The sequence below is a fragment of the Mobula hypostoma genome, chromosome 3 (genome assembly GCF_963921235.1).
Source record: "Mobula hypostoma chromosome 3, sMobHyp1.1, whole genome shotgun sequence".
Lineage (NCBI taxonomy): Eukaryota > Metazoa > Chordata > Chondrichthyes > Myliobatiformes > Myliobatidae > Mobula > Mobula hypostoma.
In genome coordinates this window covers 45,961,866-45,985,900 of record NC_086099.1, presented here as the reverse complement: position 1 = coordinate 45,985,900, position 24,035 = coordinate 45,961,866, and the positions used below count along the sequence as shown (strand labels likewise).

Genomic DNA, 24,035 nt, shown 5'->3' with positions numbered 1-24,035 from the left:
TGAGATGCAGAACTCAGCAGTTGCTAGCAATCTGAAATAGGAGAGGATGTGCTAAGTACTCACCTGTTTAGGCAGTACATATGGAGGTGAAAAATCGAATTAAAGAACTGGCCAGTTTTGATACAAAATAGAACTAGTTGTCTGAGGTGGTTGAATTTCCGGGGGCTTTAATGAACCTCGATAGATAATGTGATGCTCCTCCTTGAGCTTGCACGGGACTTTGCTGGAATAGTGTATGGGCCAAAGACAGTGTTCAGGATATGAGTGGGATAGGATATTTAAGCAATTCGTAACAGAAGTTCAGAATCATCCTTGCAGACTGAATGGAGATATTCTGCAAAAGAGTCACTCATTTATGTCTGGCTCATGCACTGCTGAAAAGAGCACACCATAATCACTGAGTCCAGTACACTAACTTGGAAGAATGCCAATGTCAAGGAAGGAGACGTCGGACGAACTTGAGCTGTTTTCTCTGGAGGGGTGGAGGCTGAGAAGAGACTTGATGTAAGTTTATAAGATTATGAAAGGCATAAGTAGATCAGACAGCTAACTTTTTCCCCCAGGTCAAAAAGTTTAATACCAGCGAACATTCATTTAAAGAGCATTTTTTTTTGGTTTTCAAAATTAGTATTGAGAATATTTTAATACAACTGGTGTCTTTAAGTTTCCTTGCTCTTATCCCCAAATGCACGGTGCATTTGATACTTGTGTTGCAATGTCCCTGCTGTTATTGAATGCCGAATTAAAATTGTGCTTGTGTCACTAAAAAAAAATCGAAAAGTACTGTAGTTCCATGTACAAGTTGCATTCAAGCATGAGCCCCTTCATGACATGTAATAATCAGCTCATTGCTCCACTGGCATTCAAAAATTATGATTCTGTGATCATATCATTATAATAATTCAGCTTATTAGTTTGTAGAAAATTCTCAATTAGGCAGCATTCTCTTGTGAAGTAATGAAAAACAGCATAAAACATTTACAGTGTAATTGTTAAAATTAATGAAAATGCCTATTAAGTTCAAATAGCTATTTGTTTTGGACAGTCAAAAATTTGAAATGTTATTGAGTCATCAGAGACTGGCAATGTATATTAGGAAAGTATTTTCCCCTGCCCTCATCTTTGTTTAAGCGAGTCCACCACAACTGATGCAATTACAACACAGACATTGTTTGAAGTCTGGAATTTAGTTTCATAATCTTTAGGCGACCGTTAATTTTTCATAACTCTCAGGGCATCACTTTTTTTCAAACATTGGACGGTTTTATTAAATGTGAAGGCGGAATGTATTGTAACAAGAGCAGTAAAATTCTTAGGGAATTCACTACTTTTAGATTTCATTCTCACTTACACAAACCTTGTGTTGGAGAAATGAAGTTGCAGACATATTTCCTATTCCAGACATTACTGCATTTGAGGATTTACAACGGAATTGCTAGATCACTGATTAAGTAAGAACGATGGATGTGACAGTACTCCTGCTATTCAGAAATTGCCATCATATATATCTAAATTGCATAAATTCTATCCATGTTAGCTTAGTTTTGTTAATACTTCTACTTCATTCACTTTGGGTGTTATTTTCACTCATTTTCGGTTCATGCTAAGTGTATTTAAGACTCCAGAGCGGTAATGTACTCCAGGTAGAAATGACCATTTAAGACCAATGGTGAATGAAGCTAAGTAAGGACCAAGCAAAGAAACAACCAGTCCATTTGAGCAGCATAGGAAGACAACCAAAGGGGTAAGATTTTCTCGGCTCTCTAAGTGAATGCAAAATCATCAGGGAGGGCTATAAACTTGTATATAATGCACAAAAAGCTACTTTGTATTAGGTGCAAAGGAAGGAGACTCATAAAAATGCATTGACTTGCTACATACAAAAGATTCACACTAAATAGGAGAAGATAGCTGGTTAATTTTTCAAAGTTAATTCTATAATATTTTGAGGTTCTCTTTCATTCTTTTTCAGAAGAATGCCTCATTTGCTTTTAAATGGCCCTTGGTAGCTACAGTACATAACTACTCTAGAGTATTTAAATAAACAACAACGGGAGCCAGAAAGAAATGCAAACAATATGCAGTGAATTTAATAGAAAAACCAACAAAACAATCTTGACTGGAATAGAATTTATGCTAATTTAGACAACTTTGAAGCTGACTTCTGAATTGCAGGGATATTTTCAGATTATTGTTCCTTCCTTAATTGGTAATTCAGTATATCCATTGGAAGATATTACCTGAAGTGTTTGGCTATCTAAATTATTTAAATCATCAAATGCATTTTTAATTTCAAAGTCCATTTTCAGAGCTGCTTAAAAGTCTGCAGCTTCTCTCCTGGACTGAGTACTAACATTAGTTGTTCATAAATAATGTATTTTCATAGACAAGCCCAGCTTTATGATCTATAGTCTACTACATGTTTATGCGCAATATCAAATTATTGTCCATAGACAGAGCCTGTATTAGACAAGGTTATCTGTGCTAACTAGCAACAAAATCTCTCAAGATTACAATATTAGGCCCCAGCAAAGATGAGCAATGGATTAACAGGCTAAAAATATCTTGACATATCAGTCGCAATGTAAGAAATTAACTGCTCAGGGACCATTTCACAGAGCAAACAAGATTAATTTACTTATTTTCTGAGTTTGTTGCACACTTACTCTGAATCAATGAAAGCTCTTAAATGTCGTACATTCATCTTTAAAGTATAAGTGTTACTGTGCAGTGTGAAAGTTGTTTACAGTCATAGTGATTGTGAATTTTTCAGAATCTATTAATAAGCGGTGATAACTGAGTAGATTACAGCATATAGTTGACTTCGGAAATTACTAGGCTTCTCCGAATATTGTAGCCAATTTCTGTGACTGCTGAACTGAGCCACAAGGAAGCTGTAGTTGGGAGATATTGAAGGTCTTTATACAACAATGACAGATCTATGGCAGATTTTTTGGAAGTTTTGTTTTATAATGTTGTATGCTTTTTACACTCAAAGACAACAATAAATTATTAAAAGCAGTTTCAGAGGCTGCAATTCCCTTCTTAGCTTAAACATTTTAAGTGTAGATAGGCGACTTTGCAGAATGTTATATTTACAACAGGAACACACCGCAATGAGCAGAACCTCTTTAAATATTGAAATACTGATCTGAGAGCTTTGGGCAAAAATCCCAGACACCCAAAATATATCTCTTTTGTTATGATGCTGAGGGATGGTTCCCTGAATGTACAAATAGGCAAAATATTGTGACAAGAAATACATGTCTTGAATTCTGCATTAAGTGGCAGGTTTTTTGACTCCAACAACACATGAGATGCTGGAGGAGCTCAGCAAGTTGGGCAGCATCTACGGAGGGAAATTGACATTAAACATTTTTGGTCAATATCTTTCATCAGGAATCAAAGATAGAGAGGAGAGAGCCAGTATAAAAAAGGTGGTGGGAAAGTGAGGGAGTGTTGATTGGTAGGTGAGGAGGGGAGAGTGAGAATGACAGCAGATGCTGGGAGGTGAAAGGCAGAAGGGACAACGGGCTGAAGCTAGTGGATTCCATTTGGAGATTATATGGACCATAGGGAGGGAGGCGAGGAGGACCGGGGGACAAGAACCAATGCGAAGGTATGTAAGTGATGGGCAGATTGAGAGGGTGAAGGAAGAGATAGAGCCATAGTGACGTGGTCTGAGTAGGTCAGAAAGCGAGAGTTTTAATACATGAGAGGACCACTGTATGGGTTCTCTTATCTCATTATGAACATATTCATTGATGTGAACACTATCTATTGCCTTCTCCTGTATAATTATAGGGGCACAGAATCAGATTGTTACACAGCCAGTGATTGGTTTTGATAGCCTTAAAGTATCAGTTGAAGTTGAATTGTCAACAGGGTTTACTTACTGAAGACTAGATCTTATTTTTAATTACTATCTGACAGCCACCATTTAATAACTCTAGAATAATCAATACCTGTCAATGTATTGGTTTTGGCTTCATACGCCTCATGAATTCACTATACGCCACTCCCCCCGTAGAGCCCCTCATGCTCCTAGAAAACGAGGGGCTGGAAACAATGGAAGGATTTGTCATATCCTCCCAATCTTCCCAAGACACGGGGAAGTGTCAGACGATTAAAAAGTGGCAAATATGGCAATCCTGTTCAAGACAGAATGCAAAATATTTCTTGGTAGTTTTAAAAAAGTCCAGTTTAACATAATTGAAGTGTAAAGTTTTGGAAATAAAGATAATAGGTACCTGGAAAGATCTGGGTTAATATTTGTAAAAGAAAATCATCATTGACAAACAAAATCAATTTTTTGATGAAATAGCTTAGAGGAGATTGAAGAAGAGAGTAAAGTGGCTGTTGTCTATATGCGTTTTAACAAAGTGCTTGACCATATAAAAGGCTGATTACAAATCTGAGCTACTGGAAGAAGAAAATTAATGACAGCTTGGTTAAAAAGTTATCTTCAAGACAGAAAAAGCAGTGAGACATGAAAACTCTTTTTTCAAACTGGGGATTGGTTGACAGTGTTATTTCACCTCTGGTAAAAAGCATTATTTCCAGTATAATACTGCTTTCCTTAATTCTCATTAATTTGCAATGCTGGAATTCAGAGTAAAATGTCAAGAATTGTCAATGACGTGGTAAACAGTGAAGATGAAATTAATTTATAATCATTGTGCATGAAGCAACAAATAATCTGCTGGAGGAACTCAGTGTTTCATGCAGCATCTATGGAAGGAAAGAAATTGTTGATGTTTTGAGTCAAAACCTTGTGGGACAAAGTTTTTATGCAGCAATTGATAATGTCCTGCAACACATTGATTATAAGGATGGTGACAGAACAGAGATTATAAAAGGAAATTGAAAAACTACTTGAGAGAAATAAACTTGTAAGGCTAGGAGGATAGCGCAAAAAATCAACTAATTAGATTGTTCTGAGAGTGCTGGCATGGATTTGATGGGCCGAGTGGCCTTCCTCAGTACTATTATGAATATAATGATTCTACAGTACAATGAGACCTGGTAATTTTTAAAAATTCAGTTAGTTGTGGCTACAGCAAATGAAATTTTAAAAATATGTTAAAATGCTGGCAATCTGAAATAAAAACACAAAATGCTGAAAACTCTCAGTAAATCAAATTGCACTCATGAAAAGAGAAACAGACTTAATGTCTCACATCCAATGTGCTTTGTCAGAACGACCAAAGAGTTTTGGACCTGAATCATCAACTGTCTCAGCTGCACATAATTCTGCTACTACAGTGTATGAATAACTTTTGATACATTACCAAATCAAAGAACAGTCAACTGCTCCCACAAAATATAAAAATAATTCAGTTAGGCCCAATGATATGATGGAAGTTTTCTGTAAAATTTATGGATTCAGATCAATGTTGGAAATACCATATGTCACCTAAGTCAAGCAGTAGTCCATCATCAATATTTAGGTAGAGGACAGTTAGTCGTATTGGGAAGCTCTGCTATGATATTTAGGATCTTGGGACTATGTACTGCAGGATCATTCTTTCAGTATTTGTAAATGTGAGAACATGCAAGTATTTTGATATTGACATTTGTTGCTTTGTGTATCATGGTTAGTAATGAAAATCATGGAACCATTTCTTGTTAGTCTGGATTTTTAGGCTGTTTATGACTGGACTAAACAGGCACATTTGAATGTTCAGCTCCTGCTGAAAGGTCTCAGCCTGAAACGTCAACTGTACTCTTTTCCATAGATGCTGTCTGGCCTGCTGATTTCCTCCAGAATTTTGTGCGAGTTGCTCGGATTTTCAGTATCTGCAGATTTTCTCTTCTTTGTAACAAATATAAATACTTTTTTAACAATGGTGATGACTACTTATGATACTTCAGTAAGATGAACTATTGAATTTAATATACTTGATAAGCTGGTTTGGTTTCACTTGCTAGTATCAAAATGAATAATCAGATGTTCAAGATGACACGTTATTGTTCAAATTTTAAAAGAGTTCAAGTATACAGTTTCCAGAAAATTTAATATTGATGGAAATCAAAAGAAAGAAGCAAGTGCCATGTGGCTCCAGGTAGATATACTAGGATTTAACCATGAAATGGTAGCAATTTCCAGCATCTGCAGATATTCTCTTGTTTGGAAATGGTAGCAATTCTAAACTATCATGTGAGACTCAGTCTTATTGAGATTCCACAGCATTTACTGAAGGGAAATCTCCTCTTTGTTTTTTTGCCAGTTTTGGTCAACTTTGGAATTCCAGACCACTCTGATTCTAATATAGATTATAAGGAACCAAAGTAGATGACAAAGTGAATTAATTACCTTTTTTATATTTTTAGATTCTTCAATTGTTTTTCCATTTTTAAAAGTTGTTTATTTCATTTTTTCTAGCTGTTATAATTCTCCTCATGTCAAAAATGTTGAATCAAACAACTAAAAATGCATTTGCTTTCACAACCTGCAAAGCATTCAGGGCATTTTGGAGAAGGAGTTTCACTATCACCAGAGGCTTTGAGACTACACCACTCGAATCCAATGTCCTTTAAGAAAGATGGTTTGGTCCTTCACTTATCCAGACCAGAGAAGTACAGATGTGGTTGATCATGAATACTGGTTTCAATTAGAAAAGTTTAACCCAACATTACGTTACTTAACACTTTTCTAAAAGTCTAGCAGTTTTGAGATAGAAAAAGCATTGGTTAAGAATGCTTTACTGTTGAAAAACATGTTTTTAAAATATGGGGCATTATAGTTAAAAAGAACATTTAAGATTAAAAAGAGTACACAAAATTGATGAAGAATACGGGAATAACGTTCAAAAAATCTGAAAATTAATCCTGTGCTTTGACAGAAATTTACATCATTAATAATGGGAGAAATAAATTGAAAATAACAAGATGTCTGGATACCTAACATCTTTGCTCCTTCCACAGTAATAGCCAAGACCTCCAAGCCACTAGCTACTTTAATTCCACTTTCCAGTTCCACATTTTCATTTTTGACCATGGCCGCCTCTTCTGCCTTGTTGAGGCAAGATGCAAATTAGAGGGACACTGCCTCATATTCCACCTTGGAAGTCACCAACCTAACAACATGAATATCATCTTCACTAACTTCCGGTAACCACGCCCCTCTGCCCTCTTTGATTCCCCTTGTCCTGCCCCATCACCTCTCCTCTCCCCAGCTCTCTCAATCTTCCCACTTCCCACACACTGTTCTCTCCATTTCCCCTCCTCACCTCCTTTCCTTTATTCCTTGGTCCACTATCCTCTCCTATCAGATTCTATCTCTCCGTCTCATGTTCTTGATATTTACTGCTTATTTATTTATTATTATTATTGCTTTTTTCTTTTGTATTTGCCCAGTTGGTTGTCTTATGCATATTGGTTGTTTGTGCACCCTGTTGGGTGTGGTCTTTCGTTGATTCTATTATGATGCTTGGATTGGCTGCATATCTCGGCAAGGAAATGAACCTCAGGATAGTATATGGTGACATATATGTACTTTGACAATAAATTTACTTTGAACTTTGAATTTTTGGAACTATCTTCTTCAGTCCTTGTCACTTCCACGTATCACCTCCCTGGTCCTTACATCATTCCAACAACCCCCTCCTCCATTTGCCTACCTTCCATCCCTTACCTGGATTTGCCTCTCACCCACCATTCTTGCTCCACCCCCTGCTTTACCCTTTTATACTGGTTTCTTCCATTCCATTCCTGATGAAGGGTCTCGTCCGGAAAATTTTGACAGTTTTTTTTCTCCCAAAGCTGCTGCCTGACTTGCTGAGCAGCAATTTGCACCTTGCAAAATCTGCCAGGTTCTAAGAAATGTATTGTTTTCCACTTGCCCAGGCTGGTTTCTCTCTCTATTGTTTCCATTCCCTTAACGGTGATCAAATTCAAGCTTTCCATTACCGATAAATGGTAAGTGTATACTATATAAACATTTTCAGTAATATGATTCAGGATGCTATAATTGCTATAAAGGTTAGAAAATTAACTGAAGTAGTTATTGGTCTTCCTGTCGCCTGAATATAATCTAGGGTATTTTGTTTAAGGCTGTATTTTCCTGTGAACTGTGAACATGAGGTGATAATAATGATGTATTGTATCAGTTTACAATGATAAGCATTACCTAACAGCATGATAACCACCGCTGCTAGATAAAGTGGAACACATTGAGGGTAACACAGAACATTCATGCCTTCAAACCATTTTATATAACTTTTCTGAATGTTTCAGTAACTTTATATATTCTTCCTCTATTTCCTCCAGGCACATTATCATTTGTAATACAGTCTCAGATTTTTCTCCAGCCTGCTTCACCCCATCTCACATCTGTAGCTGGCATGAAGCGCATTTCACTTTGGAGAATGGTTTTTCATTTCATTTCCCTCCTGACCCAAATCAGGACAGAACCCCATTCCCTGGCCAATTATTTGTGGACATTGGCTATAGTTCCCTTAGCTGAAGCCTGGCCTGGGTTCCTTGAAATCTCCAATTATTATGCCCCCCGCCCTTCCAGAAGTCTACCCACTTTCAGTCTTTCTGTTCTCACAGTAATCAGTATTATGGTCCTTGAAGTGGCTTTGGTAACCAGCTCTGAATATATTTCACACTGGTTCAATGTACTCTTCTAGTTTTATGCAAGCTTGGTTCGACCCATGTGTGTACCAATATCACCAACGTACGGTAGTCCCTGTGATTTTGTCTGCCTTTCCACCTGTCTCTTCACTGGCTAGGTGGATCAGTCCTTGTTTCAAACCTCCTCTGATACCATTCCCCAAATCTTTCTCTATCACATTGAAAACATTGGTGCTGCGATGGTGGAAATCATCTGGTTTTACCAGATCTGCTACCAAATTCCACCCTGTCCTTAAACTTACTTCGATCATTACTGACACTTCTCTCCTTTTCTGGATCTCTCAGTTATCTTCTCAGGTGACAAAATATCTACTGACATTTGCTATAAAGCCACTGACTCCCGTTGCTTCGTTGAGTACACCGTTTTCCAATCTGTTTCTTGTAAAGATGCCATCCCTCTCCCTGTCTCTGTCACATCTGCTCTCAAGTTGAGGTCTTCAATTCCAGTGCACGTGAAGTGTCCTTTTTCAGGAAATGTGGCTTCTCTTCTGCTGTGGTTTGGGCGGCTGGTGGTGTAGTGGGATCAGCGCTGGACTTCGGAGCGAAGGCTCCGGAGTTCAAATCCAGCTGGCTCCCCTTGCACACTTTCCATCCATGCTGGGTTGAGCATCGAGCTAGCAACTCGGCCTTGTCAAAATAAGAAAGCCTGCTAAAAAAAAAAACGCCGTCATGACAGCGTCCCGATGACTCCACTCGGATTTAAGGGCTTTCTTCTTCTTCTTCTTCTGCTGTGGTTGATGGAGCCCTCTCTTGCATTTCCTGTTTCCAGGACTTCTGTTCTCACCGCACCTCCCTCCAAACAGTACAGAATTAAGAGTCAGGGTAAGGGCAGTGATGTCCCCAGTGCTTTCCTTTCACTCTACTAGGCTCTTTATCCCACAAATCATCATTCACTATTTTCTCCAGCTGCAGCAGGAAGTGCAAATAGCCACATCTTCTCCTCCTCATCCCTTTCTGCCTCCTATGTTGACCACTGCACCTTTGACTCCCTGGACCACTCATGCTTCCCTGACAGCCAGTACTTTCTCCAACAACCAAAGGAGGTGCAATATGTGTTCATTCACCCCCCCCCTCACTGCCCTCCAGTGAACTAGATAGCCCTCTCAGGTGAAGTAAAGATTCACGTGCAGGTCCTCTAACTTCATCTACTGATTTGATGCTTCCAAAGGTGTCTCCTTTACACTGGAGGGACCAGGCACAGACTATGCGACTAGTTTGTAAAGCACTTATCCCTGTGGTCAGCCCAACCTACCACTTGCAAGCAATTTTAACTCCCCTTCTCATTCCTCCACTGACCTACTAGTCCTCAGACCTTTCCACTGCTCAGGTGAGATCAAATGAAAACTTGAAGCCTTGGTAGTCCATAACCCAATGGTATCAATGCTAAACTTTCCAAGTTAAGGTAACCAGTCCTTTCTTCTTCCTACTGATGCATCCTCCCATTTTTGTTTCCTTTCACAAACACCCCCTTTCCTTATTGATTCCACCTACGTATTACCCAAAGTTGAAAGTTCAAAGTAAATTGATTATCAAAGTACATGTATATCACATTTTCCACATACCCACTGTATGCAGGTAAGAAGATAGATATATGTTGTTTATTTCACAAAGCCCCCTTCACACTATCACTAAATCAGTTCAAAGTTCAAAGTTAATTGATTATCAAAGTACATATATGTCACTATATACAACCCTGAGATTCATTTTCTTGTGGCATACTCAACAAATCCATAATACAAATGTAGAATAACCATCATAGAACCAATGAAAGACTGCACCAACTTGGGCTTTACCGGTGTGCAAAAGACAATAAACTGTGCAAATACAAAAAGAAAAAATAAAGATAGAAAAATAAATAAGCAATTATTATTGAGAATATGAGATGAAGTGTCCTTGAAAGTGAGTCCATAGGTTGTGGGAACGTTTCAATGATTGGGCAAGTGAAGTTGACTGAAGTTATTTCCTTTGGTTCAAGAGCCTGATTGTTGAAGAGTCTTAATTGTTCCTGAACCTGGTGGTACGTATCCCAAGGCTCCTGTTTCTTTCTGAAAGCAACAGCAATAACAGAGCATGACCTGGGTGGCGGAGGTCCCTGATGGTGGATGCTGCTTTCCTGTGACAATGCTTCATGTAGATTTTGTTCAATGGTGGGGAAGGCTTTTACTAATGATGGACTGAGCTGTATCCACTACATTTTTTGGGATTTCTGTTCAAGGACATTGGTATTTTTATACCTGACTGTGTTGCAGCCAGTCAGTATACTCTCCACCACACATCTATAGAAGTTTGTCAAAGTTTTAGATGTCATGCTGAATCATCATGCACTCTTAAGTGCTTTCTTTTTAATTGCACTTACGTTATGGGCCCAGAACAGGTCCTCTGAAATGACAACACTGAGGAATTTAAAGTTGCAAACTCTCTCCACTTCTGATCCTCTGATGAGGACTGGCTCTTGAACCTCTGGTTTCCTCCTCCTGAAGTCAATAATCAGCTCCTTGGTCTTGCAGCCAGGTTCTCAATCTTTCTCCTATATGCTGATTCGTCATCATCTTTGATTTGGCTTATGACCATGGTGTCGTCAGCAGTCTTGAATATGACATTGAAGCTGTGCTTAGGCACACAGTCAAGTGTAAAGCAGGGGGCTAAGCATATAGTCTTGTGGTACACCTGTGTTTATGTAAAATCTGGAAGAGTTGTTGTTGCCGATCTGAACTGACTGGGGTCTGCAAGTGAGGAAATTGAGGATCCAATTGTATAAGGATATCTTGAGGCTAATGTCTTGAAGATTATTGATTAGTTTTGAGGGTACGATGGTATTGAATGCCAAACTGTGGTCAATAAAGAGCATCCTGAACATCTTTGCAGTCCAGATGTTCCAGGGTTGAGTGAAGAGCAAATGAGATGGCTGGGGTAGGCAAATTGGAACGGATCCAAGTTACTTCTCAAGCAGAGTTGATGTGCTTCATCATCAACTTCTCAAAATACTTCATCATTATGTATGTAAGTGCTACTAGCCGATATTTATTGAGGCAGGTTACCATGTTCTTAGGCACCGGTATAATTGAAGTCTGCTTAAAGCAGGTGGGACTATTGAAGTGAGAGGTTAAAGATCTCAGTGAACACTCCAGCCAGTTGATCAGCACAGGTCTTTAGTACTTTGCCAGGTACTCGGTCTGGGCTGGGTGTTTTCTGTGGTTTCATCCTCCTGAAGGCTGTTTGCACGTCAGCCTCTGAGACTGAAACCACAAGATAATCAGGGGCTGTGGGAGTTCCTGATGGTTCCTCCATGTTTTGATGGTCAAAGCGAGCAGAGAAGGCATGGAGCTCTTCTGGAAGTGAAGCCCTGTTGTCATCCCGTCACTTGATTTAACTTTAGAAGAGTCATGTCGTTTGCTCACTGTTTCCCCCTCACTGCCCCACCTTATCTGGTTCCAGCTGTCCATCACTCTCTCAAAGGGTTCCCACCATAACCTTCCATTCTTATCAGGTTTCAGCAATTAGCTGATCTGACATCCATCTTCCTGCTTATCTCTCTCCAGCCTCTGTCTCCACCTTCCCTCCTCTCTCCTCCCAAATGTCTCCATCTGCCCCAATTTTTAACACCTTGTCTGCTTCCACCTGTCACCCATCTGGCCCTTTCTCCCTACTCTGCCCTCGCCCCACTCCATCCCTCCTCCTCTACACCACCCCTCCACCTGTCCATCATTCTTCACCCCTCCATAGTCCACCTATTACCTGCTGACTTTTGTCTCATACCTCCTTCTTTCTTTGTATCAGCTATCTTCCCTCTCCACTCACAGTCTCAGTGCAGCATCTTAACCCAAAAGATCAACAATTCCCTTCCCTCCACAGGTGGTGCTCTGCCCCCCGAGTTCCTCCAGCAGCTTTCTTTCTATATTGTCTGTAATGAATTTACCACACAACACACTTTGTAAAGCATCCCCTATCCTGACCACCATCCTCTCACCAACATCCCCTCCCTGCTGTCTCTGTGAGCTGCTTTAAGCATTCTATGAAATTTCTTCCTTGTTTTTCTCTCTTCTCCCTCCACAAGCAACCCATCGTCAGTAGAGAGAGTGTACATTTTATATCTAAACAGGTTGTGGAAGAGCCAGCACTTTATCTAACTTAAAGAAGAAATTTGCCTTTCAAAAGTCAATAGAGGATAGGGCAGATCATTAATATCACCTCAAAATCATTCACCAATGAAACTGTTTCTTCAGTTTTGTTTCTTCACCTTTATTGGTGAACTATTGTCTCTGTGGTTCTACCAGCCCAGCATATAGACCAAGTGTGTAAGCAGCTGACGTCACTCCACCACAGAGCTGAATGCATCTCCAATAATGCAAATAGAATTTTCGGTGCTGATCTCTGTTGAACCGAACTAAAAGTAATTTGAGATAATGTGCTGTTGTTTTTCTGTGAAAATATTGAATACCAAATGTAGATGTTTAAAGTATAGAGTATGGAAAATGGCAGAAATATTCAAAGCTCTTCTGCCATTTTCAGTTAGGATATAAGAACTGGGGTGTAGACGAAGGAGCAGCTTCTGTGGAGGATGAAGCTGATTAACACTGTAGCATTGCAGTGTTTCTGAGGGGTCCCTCAGTCATTGAATAAAAAATGCCGAAAGTCATTGTAAATCAAGGATAATTCAGTTACCTAAATTCAATAATTCTGTTGTCATACAAGTTAAACAGTTGTTCCAGTACTCCTTGAGAGTATATCTGTAATCTGAAAAATGTTGAACTATGTTTGTATTTTTAAAGAAATTTGCTGATAAAACAATCCTTAATACTTCATTATTAGAAGCGAAGAAAATCTCAGTGTTAATTGCTTGCCCTGGTGTTTTTCAGTTGGCTTCTGAAGCTTATATCCTATAACTGTTTAGTTCATTGTTTACTACTTCCCACTTGTCCTAAAAAGGCATTGACGATGCTGTCAAGGGGTCTTTTAGGGTATTTTTCACAATCTAATTATAAATAACATTTATGAGCAGTAGACGAAAAAGAAGAGACACAGTAATAATCTTCTTATTCCAGTTACAATATTAATATTAATGAATACATTTAGTAAGATAATAACCGAAAGCAGTGTAATAAATGCATATGTTGAAAATGGAACCTACCTAAAGGGTCCCCTTGACGACAGCACATCCTCTGTGCAGCAGCGTTCTCACAAGATTGAAGCTGGTTCTGCAGCAGAGTAAAGTAACCCAGTCATTGAAAATGTGCTGAAGATTTCTGTGCTGCAAGTCAGACACTTCAGAGATGACTGAACCCCTCATCTGTGTGAGCATTAGCAGGGCAATTTGCTTTTGAATGAAAATTCGTTCCTATTGTTGCGCCTCTACAAAAATGCAGAGTTTGAAGAGCACAGACTTCAAGCAGATGATCCCATTTACAATGACAGGACAGTGATGACAACTGTTGGTGAACAAGATTCGAGAAAAAGGAACCCGGACGGTAGGGAAGAGGTTCTTAGATGACATTCAGCTCCAGAGCATTCCTCTTCACCTTCTTTTGTGACAGCCTTTTGTTCTTTGTTACCTTCTCTTACGCGGAATTTGCACAAGGAGCATGGATTAAGAAGATCAGCAATTTAATTGTTTTCAAGCATAGAAGCTCACATTGCTTTAATTAAAAATCCTTTGGAAATATCATTAATATAGCTTTAAAAATCCGAATGAAAGAACAATGACATAAACACTTGTGATGGCAGCTAAACATCACCACGGGGTTGGGAGCAGGAAGGACTCAGAACCTTGCAGCAAATGTGACTGACTGAATCTTGACCCTGTCTTCTAGCTTTATTGAAAAGTTTATCTAGTTGGTATGATTATTACATCAATATCATTATCCTGGGAAGAATAAACTCAATGAAGAGGTCTTTCAAAACTGAAGTGAAACCATTGTGTAAGAAAGTTGAACAGTTTGAAGAAAGAATACAAAGAAAAAGAAAGTAAACAATACACGGTTTTCTATTGTGAGAATTTGGAGTCTACAACGTAGCTGATTTTACACAATGCTGAGAGATGGGACTTATACACTGTTGGGCCGTTTCTTTCTGCCTTTTTCTTTATACTGGATCCCGAGTACAGTTCTGATTGCCTTCGTTCACTAGAAGAAGGAGATTAGGTATTTTGTTCAATGGTTGAACTTCAAAAATAGTCATACAGAGTTACAATAATAACAGCACTAATGCTGCAAACTGCGTTGTGGTTCTAAATTGCAACTCTCTTGATAAACAATCCATTAACAGCAGATTTGCAAAAAAAAAATGATCCTGCATATGGTCAAGATTGATAGAGAAGATCTCTTAGACTGAGACCAGAAGTTTTTGTTTTGTGCATTAAGGTGTCTGCCCAGTTTCAATTTAAAGGATTGGGAGGAATCCCTGCAAAGGAACATCCATGGAGATGATGCATGTGAATAATTTCCCTTTCAGGAGGCATTCATGGATATGGTAAGTTATCCCTATAATGTTCAACTCCCAGGAAAGAAAGCTGATCAAATTTTATGAAAGCATGCTCACCTCAATTAATATTCTGAATGTGTTTCCTGCTTAGAAGGATTTGTGATATCCTTTCTTAACATTCATTAGTACAGCTAAGAAAGAAACATAATGAAGAAATTCTATACTACTCAGTAGTTGTGATGTTCTGCACAGTACAAAGCACTAGCACATTAGTGCACATATGACTACTTTTGGCTTTACCCTCAGTTTTTTTGTGTGCAGTTGTATGTAATGCAGGCTCTAAGATCAGATACATAATAACCGCAGGACACTACAATATTCCTTAATCCAAAACACTTTGAAAAAATGTTTATAATCCTAGTTCTTCAATTAAACCTCTTACTGATTATGCAGTGTTATAAAAAAGATAAGCCCAGCATAATATAAATTGTTCGTAAGAGAATGAGTCCTCTGCTTGGCTAGTAAAACTGATGGAAAATTCCTTCAGTGTTAAACAAAGTACATGATTTGCACATTATTTTTTTAAAAATACAACTAACATATTTTTCATATCTGCTTTAATATTTACATTTAGTTTGTGTACTATCAGTAAATTCACTTTCATGTATTTTATGAAGTATGGAGAAGTGTAAGGTATTTGCTAACAGTGCAGAGAGGGTGGTTCTGCCTGATGATATTAAAAAGGAGGAACTAGTCCAATCCGGACTTGTGCACTTTATAAACCAGTTTGTAACCCAGGCATTACTAATCTACTTTATTTGATCACTGGTTTTCATATATAGCACAATATCATGATCTACACACTTAGGAAATGAGACTGAGAAGTGACTAACGGTAAAGATATTCATAAAATATCTTTCAAAATAACATTAGTAAATAAGTATAGTCTTGTTTTTAATATTGTCTTTCCAAATCTAGCTTTAAATCATAATTTAAATTTTAACACTCATTTTTCTTACAATCCAGTTAGTGCATTGAATTATGTGTCGGCCTTGAGTGTATAGCAGATTGTTGAAGTGAATTAATATTACTAGCTGATCAGTGAAGTTGGTGCTTCAACTCATCTGTAGATTAGCTTACTTTGCTCATTTGCTGAGATCAGTAAATTATTAAATCCCAATCTTTAAATATTAATTGCCCAAAAGTTTTTGAATGAGGTACTAAGTAGTAAGGTTAAGTATGTTAATTATAACTGATTTTGATGGTATTTCCACAATATGAATTGCAGAAAAGGAATAATATATTTGTATTGAGTTAGCTGAATTTAATTGTTAGTCATCAGAACTGTTGTAATTTGTGTGTGGCCAGCTGACCAAATAATATTGTCTCTCATCTGTCTTTTCAGTAAGAACTCTTTCTCTTAATATATATTTAATTAACCGGGTTTACAGCCAGGATTGCGTATATTATCTGGGCTGCTGCTCAAGTAGCTTTTTATAACCTTTATATTCAGTGTATTTATGGATTATTTGCAAGATTTACGAATATTTGTGTAACAGTTTTCCATCCTCAGCCTTTGAAAGAATGTTATTGCTATTGTTATTTTTAATCATAGTTAACAATAAAACATTTTCTATGGATTAAAGAAATACCTAGGTACATTTGAATATTGTGAATCTATCTGTCTACTAATTGATATTTTTAGTGCAGGTACATTTCTAATGAAACACCCCAAGCCGCATTATTTTCCTTAATTAGAGGTGGTGTGAGGAGAGAAGGATGGGAAGGAGTAGGGAGTAGATTGTGTTGTAACTTGTCTCTTGTGTGTAAGAAACTAATTGAGAAATATTATTACTGAAAAAGATGTAATTTAAATGTGGTGGTTTTATTGTGCTTATTTCCTTCTCCCCCACACAAAATCAGCTCTGAATGTGCACTGCATGTAAAGCAGCATTGTTTGATAAAATCAGCTTGTCACTTCGCAAAATAACAAAACTGGACTGTGAAGGGTGGTGAGATACAAGATGGAATTGAATGACTTCTAATGTTGTTCCAATTTTTTTTTTACCTACAAATGTGAATCATTTCTTGCATCACTTATCATCACTGCTGCAGAGAATGAGACAGTCTGGGATGGATTCAGAGCCAGCTGCCAGAGGTGAAAGGGCAATGTGCCAACCCACTGCACCATTCAGTATCCATTAGGATCAGTAGCTTAAATTTGGAAGCTGTTCTGAGTTCTCCAATTTTTTTTGTTATGAAATATGAGACAATTGTTAAAATATCTTAGCATAAAGGCATCACTATTATCAATGACATATTTTGTTCGTAGCCTTGGTTCCCTGGTGTTAGGTTGGAAAATCCAAATATAGTAATGAAGGAAAATTGCCTTAATTTCTATTAAAGTGCAAAAAGTATCCCTAGGAGCTGTTTAAACACTTGAAGATGTGTCCAGGACTTTGCCAGTGTGTTGGACATTGTTAGGCTGCAGGCAAATACACCTTAATTAAATCACAATAGAAATTTTAGAATAGATTGGCAATTGATTGTTATTAAACAGTGCACAGCAATCAAATATTTTTTAACAAAGCTTATCCAGTTAATAAGAAACTGTATGCAGAGAAAGTTCAAAAATATACATTCCTTATTAGGAGCAACAGTGAATAATCCGTAGTTTAACCTATGGTACAAGCTACAATTTCCCTAATTTGCAAAAGAAAACATAGATGGGGTTGCCAACGAAGTAAAATGATCCTAGTATTTTGAAATTTAAGTAATTAAATCTTCGAATTATTTTGTAGCCAACAATAAAAAGTTTGATATCTTACCATTAGATATCCCTGGAAGTTGTTAATAATTAAAATCTTTAAATGACAGGGTCAGGTAATATTAGTTTACAGGCATTGGTGTAATATGTTAGCATGAGAAGCCACCAGAAAACTGAAAATTCTTTGAGGCAATCTTTTACTACTAAAATTGAAACTAATCTGTACTTGCCATAAACTATCCTTGAGAGTTGTTTCTATATTTGTGAGCTTTTGTGAACTTTTTTTTTCATCATAATACTTTTTTTTAACCATATATCTCAAAGATAATAATTTAGGATATGTTTGCTTAAAGCAACAAAAATTCCATAAAATATATTCACATATATTATTTGATGTTTGTTTCTTATGTTTAGTGATTAGGAATATTGTTGTAACTCAAATAACTGTTTAGACAAGTAAAGGTTAAAAGTGCCACTCAGACACCTACACACTCAAGTCCACACTTATAAATTTGATATTCTTAGCATCCAGTATGCATTTTTATATTTGCTAGATAAATGGATCTGAAAATGCAATAACTTTTGGATCACACAGTTAGTAGCATGTTGTTTTACAGATAATTCAAAATTATTCTCTAGCTTCTAAGCTTACCAGTAAAATTGGCAGCATTGATAGGTGTTTCTCAATTAAATGGCAAACACAAATATGGCTACCTTCACCCCTGAAGAAAACTCGAAAACCTGCCACACAAATTCTGTTTCCTTCTTTGCAAGGTTTGTTCTTAGTTAATGGCTTTGGGATTCTGCTATGTTGCACAGTGCTCTTGCACTACAATTGATACAAGCGATCATGTTATTGAATGATGGCAAAGTCTGCGTATGATATGCAAGTTCAAGGAGATGTTGGAACATGTGCAATGGTGTCCAAGTTGTACAAAATTCCTTTGGGCATGGATGAGTTAAGGAAGAAGTCAAGAAGAAGTCTACAGAATGCAGTATTTGGGACCAATTTTATAGGCAGGTTATCCAAATTATTCATTTGTATTTCGCAGTGTATTTCCTCCAGGCCTTTCACCAATGGATCACGAGCCAAACTCAATCTTAGCAAAGCCGTACCTCTACACAAGCCCTGACAAGGTCTTTCCCTGCTCCTACTCAATACTCAATAGTACCCAGCTCACCCTAAAGCACTGGTATGACTCTTGAGATTCTAACTGATGTGACTATTGCCCCCACATCACCTTCCTGCCCCCAGCCCTGGCCTTCATTCTACTTCAACTTCTCCCACAATCTTCAACCTGGCTGGATAACTCTGAAGTCGGTAGAATAAAGGCCTGTTCTACTACAAATAACATCTTGCTGTTGTGTAGAATTGAATTTCTAGCCCATCTTTTCATCACAAACCTCCAAAATTTTCATGTTTTAAATAACATCAAAAAATGCTATTCAAAACAGTATCAAGAGAGAGAAATTGTTGGTGTTTTGTGTCAACAGAGCTGGATAATAAAAAATAAAGAGGTATTATTAAGTTACAGAGAAGGGGAGCATAGACAGAACAGAAGGGACAAGATGGGCAAGATGTTGATTGATGAAGTAAAATATGTGGAGCAAATGTAAGACTTTCCATTCTGAAGGGAAGAATGAAAAAGCAATCATATACTGTAAATAAAGTGAGATGATTAAAATGATGCAATGGAAAAGGATGTGGAAGTCCAAGAACATGAAATACAATAGCTTGGCATGCACGGAGAAGGGAATTACAAGGGGTATGAAAATAGGAGATTTTTGATGCAACGCCACAAGGCATTGTTAGTATTGCACCTGGGACTGAGTACACAATTTTGATCTCTGTTTCCAAGAAAAGATGTATTTTGATTGGATACTATGTTGACTCCTGGAATGAAAAGTTTGCCTCTGTTGGATTCTTCGGAGATTAGAATAAGAGGTTTGAAATATATAAGACTGAAACATATTCAAAGTTCAAAGTAAAATTTGTTATCAGTCACACATACAACCCTGAGAATGTTCTTCCTGTGGGCATACTCAACAAATCTATAGAACACTAACTCTGAACAGGATCGACAAACAACAGGCTGTGCAAATTGCACATATAAATAAATGACAATAAATAACAAGAGCATGAAATATTAAGATGAAGAGTCCTTAAAGTGAGACCATCAGTTGTGGGAACACCAGAAATAGAATGAATGTAGTTATTCTCTTTTGTTCAAGAGCCTGATGGTTGAAGGGTAGTAACTGTTCTTGAACCTGGTGGTGTGAGTCCTGAGGCCCTTGTATCTTCTACTAGATTGCAGCAACGAGAAAAGAACATGGCCTGGGTAGTGAGGATCTTTGATGATGGATGGTGCTTTTCTATGGCAATGTTTCATGTAGATGTGCTCAATGGTTGGGAGGGTTTTACCTGTGATGTACTGGGCTGAATCCACTACCATTTGTCGGATTGTCCACTCAAAGGCATTGGTGTTCCCATACCAGACCATAATGCAGCTAGTCAATACCCTTTTCATTGCACATCTATAGAAGTTTGCCAAGGTTTTTGATGACATGCCAAATCTCCACAGTCTCCTGAGGAAGTTGAGGTGCTGTCGTGCTCTCTTTGCAATTGCATTTATTTCATGAGTCCAGGACAGGTCCTCTGAGATAGTGACTCCCAGAAATTTAGAGTTACTGACCCTATCCACTTCCGATCATCGGATGATTATTGGCTTATGGACCTTTGATTTCCATCTCCTGAAGTCTACAATCAGTTCTTTGGACTTCTTGACATTGAATGAGCAGATGTTGTTATGACACCACTCAGCCAAATTTTCAATCTCTCTCCTGCATGCTGATTCATCACCACCTTTGAGACAGCCCACAACAGTGGTGTCATGAGCAAACCTGTATGCGGTGTTGGAGCTGTACTGAGGCACACAGTCACAGGTGTAAGGCGAGTAGAGCAGGGGGCTAAGTACACAGCCCTGTGGTGCACTTCTGCTGATGGAGATTGTGGAGGAGATGTTTTTGCCAGTCCAAACTGACTGGGTTTGTAGGTGAGGAAATCCAGGATCCAATTGCAGAAGCAGGTATTGAAGCCCAGGTCTTGGAGTTTACTGATTAGCTTTGAAGTGGTGATGGTGTTAAATACTGAGCAGTAATCAATAAAGAGCATCCTGACGTATACATCTTTGCTTTCATACAATCATATAAAATATGTACGGGAATTGACTGGTGGATATTGAGAGTATGTTTCCCCAGTGGGTTACTTGAACTAGGGACAGAGTTTCAGAATAAGAGATAATTCATTTATGGTGGCGATAAGGAGGAAATTCATCTCTTGGAGAGTCTCGGCTCTTCAGAATTCTCTACACCAGGGGGTTGTGGAGGCAGTTACTAAATAATAAGTTGGAATGAGTGAAGGAGATGTGGGGAGAGTACTGGAAAGAGGTGTTAAGGCCACAGCTGGATCAGCAATAATCCTACTGAATGACAGACAAACCAGGTTAAAAAACGGATTTGAGTACAACTACTTTTAATTTTTTTCCATTGTCCTGAGACAAAAAAATATCCAGATGGTACAATCATTCAGTACCATCTATACTACTTAATAGATTTGTAAAGGCAATGAGAGAGAGAGAGAGACAAAAGAGAAGCTGGAAGAAGACCTCTTTCATTCGGACCTCCATTGGGGCAGGCATGACCTGTACAAAAAGGTCAGGTTGCACTTGAATCTGAGGGGGACTAATCGCAGACTAATGGTTTGAGGTGTGTCTATTTTAATGCAAGGAATATCATGAACAAAGCGGATGAGCTTGAGTGTGGATTAGTACTTGCAGCTATGATGTTGTGGCCATTACAGAGACTTCGATGCCTCAGTGGCAGGAATGGCTACTTAGAGTGCCAGGCTTTAGCTGTTTCAGAAAGGACAGGGAGGCAGGCAAAGGAGGTGAGGACATGGCACTGCTGATCAGAGATAGTGTCACGGCTGCAGAAAAGGAGGAAGTCATGGAGGGATTGGCTACTGAGTCTCTGTGGGTGGAAGTTAGAAACAGGAAGGGGTCAATAACTCTACTGGGTGCTTTTTTTATAGACCACCCAATAGTAATAGGGACATTGAGGAGCAGATAAGGAGACAGATTCTGGAACAGTGCAGCAAAAACAGGGTTGTTGTGATGGGGGATTTTAATTTCCCCAATATGATTGGCATCTCCCTAAAGCAAGGGGTTTAGATGGGGTGGAGTTTGTTAGGTGTGTTCAGGAAGGTTTCCTGACACAGTTTGTAGATAGCCTACAAGAGGAGAGGCTGTACTTGATCTGGTATTGGGAAATGAACCTGGTCAGGTGTCAGGTCTCTCAGTGGGAGAGCATTTTGGAGATAGTGATCACAATTCTATCTCCTTTACTGTAGCATTGGAAAGGGATAGGAACAAACAAGTTAGGGAAATGTTTAATTGGAGTAAGGGGAAATATGAGGCTGTCAGGCAGAAACTTGGAAGCACGAATTGAAAATAGATGTTTTCAGGGAAAAGTACGGAAGAAATGTGGCCAGTGTTCAAGGGATATTTGCATGGAGTTCTGCGTAGGTACATTCCAATGAGACAGCAAAAGGATGGTTGGGTACAAGAACTGCGGGGTACAAAGGAAGTTGAAAATCTAGACAAGAAGAAAAGAAGAGTTTATGAAAGGTTCAAAAAACTTGGTAATGATAGAGATTTAGAAAATTATAAGGCTAGCAGAAAGGAGCTTAAGAATGAAATAGGAGAGCCAGAAGAGGCCATGAGAAGGCCTTGGCGAGTAGGATTAAGGAATACACCGAAGCATTCTGCAAGTATGTGAAGAGTAAGAGGATAAGACATGAGAGAATAGGACCAAGTGTGACAGTGGAAAATTACGTATGGAACCAGAGAAGGTAGCGGAGGTATTTAATGAATACTTTGCTTCAGTATTCACTATGGAAAAGGACATTGATGATTTTAGGGATGATTTACAGCGGACTGAAAAGCTTGAGCATATAGACATTAAGAAAGAGGATGTGCTGGAGCTTCTGGAAAGCATCAAGTTGGATAAGTCACCGGGACCGGACAAGGTATACCCCAGGCTAGTGTGGGAAGCGAGGGAGGAGATTGCTGAGCCTCTGGCGATGATCTTTGCATCATCAATAGGGACGGGAGAGGTTCTGGAAAATTAGAGGGTTGCTGATGTTGTTGCCATATTCAAGAAAGGGAATAGAGATAGCCCAGGAAATTATAGACCAGTGAGTCTTACTTCAGTGGTTGGTAAGTTGATGGAGAAGGTCCTGAGAGGCAAGATTTATGAACATTTGGAGAGGCATAATATGATTAGGAATAGTCAGCATGGCTTTGTCAAGGCAGGTTGTGCCTTACAAGCCTGACTGAATTTTTTGAGGATGTGACTAAACACATTGATGAAGGTAGAGTAGTAGATGTAGTGTATATGGATTTCAGCAAGGCATTTGATAAGGTACCCCATGCAAGGCTTATTGAGAAAGTAAGGAGGCACGGTATCCAAGGGGACCTTGCTATGTGGATCCAGAAATGGTTTGCACACAGAAGGCAAAGAGTGGTTATAGACAGGTCATATTCTGCATGGAGGTTGGTGACCAGTGATGTGCCTCAGGGATCTGTTCTGGGACCCCTTCTCTTCGTGGATGAGGAAGTGGAGGGATGGGTTAGTAAATTTGCTGATGACACAAAGGTTGGGGGTATTGTGCGTAGTGTGAAGGGCTGTCAAAGGTTACAGAGGGACATCGATAGGATGCAAAACTGGGCTGAGAAGAGGCAGATGGTGTTCAACCCAGATAAGTGTGAGGTGGTTCATTTTGGTAGGTCAAATGTGATGACAGAATATAGTATTAATTGTAAGACACTTGGCAGTATAGAGGATCAGAGGGATCTTGAGGTCCGAATCCATAGGTCACTCAAAGCTGCTGCGCAGGTTCACTGGATAGTTAAGAAGGCATATGGTATATTGGCTTTCATCAACTGTGGGATTGAGTCCAAGAGGTGACAGGTAATGTTACAGCTATATAGGACCCTGGTCAGACCCCACTTGAAGTACTGGGCTCAGTTCTGGTCACCTCACTACAGGAAGGATGTGGAAACTGTTGAAAAGGTGCAGAGGAGATTTACAATGTTACTCTTTTTTATGCAACTTCCGCTAAGGCCCCACCTCCCCCTCGTACCCCATCTGT

At 38.7% G+C, this 24,035-nt stretch overlaps 1 protein-coding gene across 3 annotated transcripts in view; it reads left to right on the top strand.

Moving 5' to 3' along the window:
* The window catches only part of pde4d (phosphodiesterase 4D, cAMP-specific), a 698,763-nt gene that overhangs the window by 140,363 nt on the left and 534,365 nt on the right, over window positions 1-24,035 (top strand). Inside the window, exon 1 of one of the 3 annotated variants that reach the window (XM_063042966.1) lies at window positions 13,739-15,105. The exons of the other annotated variants lie outside the window; for them this stretch is intronic. Coding sequence (XP_062899036.1) covers window positions 15,053-15,105 — 53 coding nt within the window. The 5' untranslated portion in view covers window positions 13,739-15,052. Of the gene's footprint in view, window positions 1-13,738; window positions 15,106-24,035 lie in introns of those variants that run through there. 3 annotated transcript variants of the gene reach the window in all.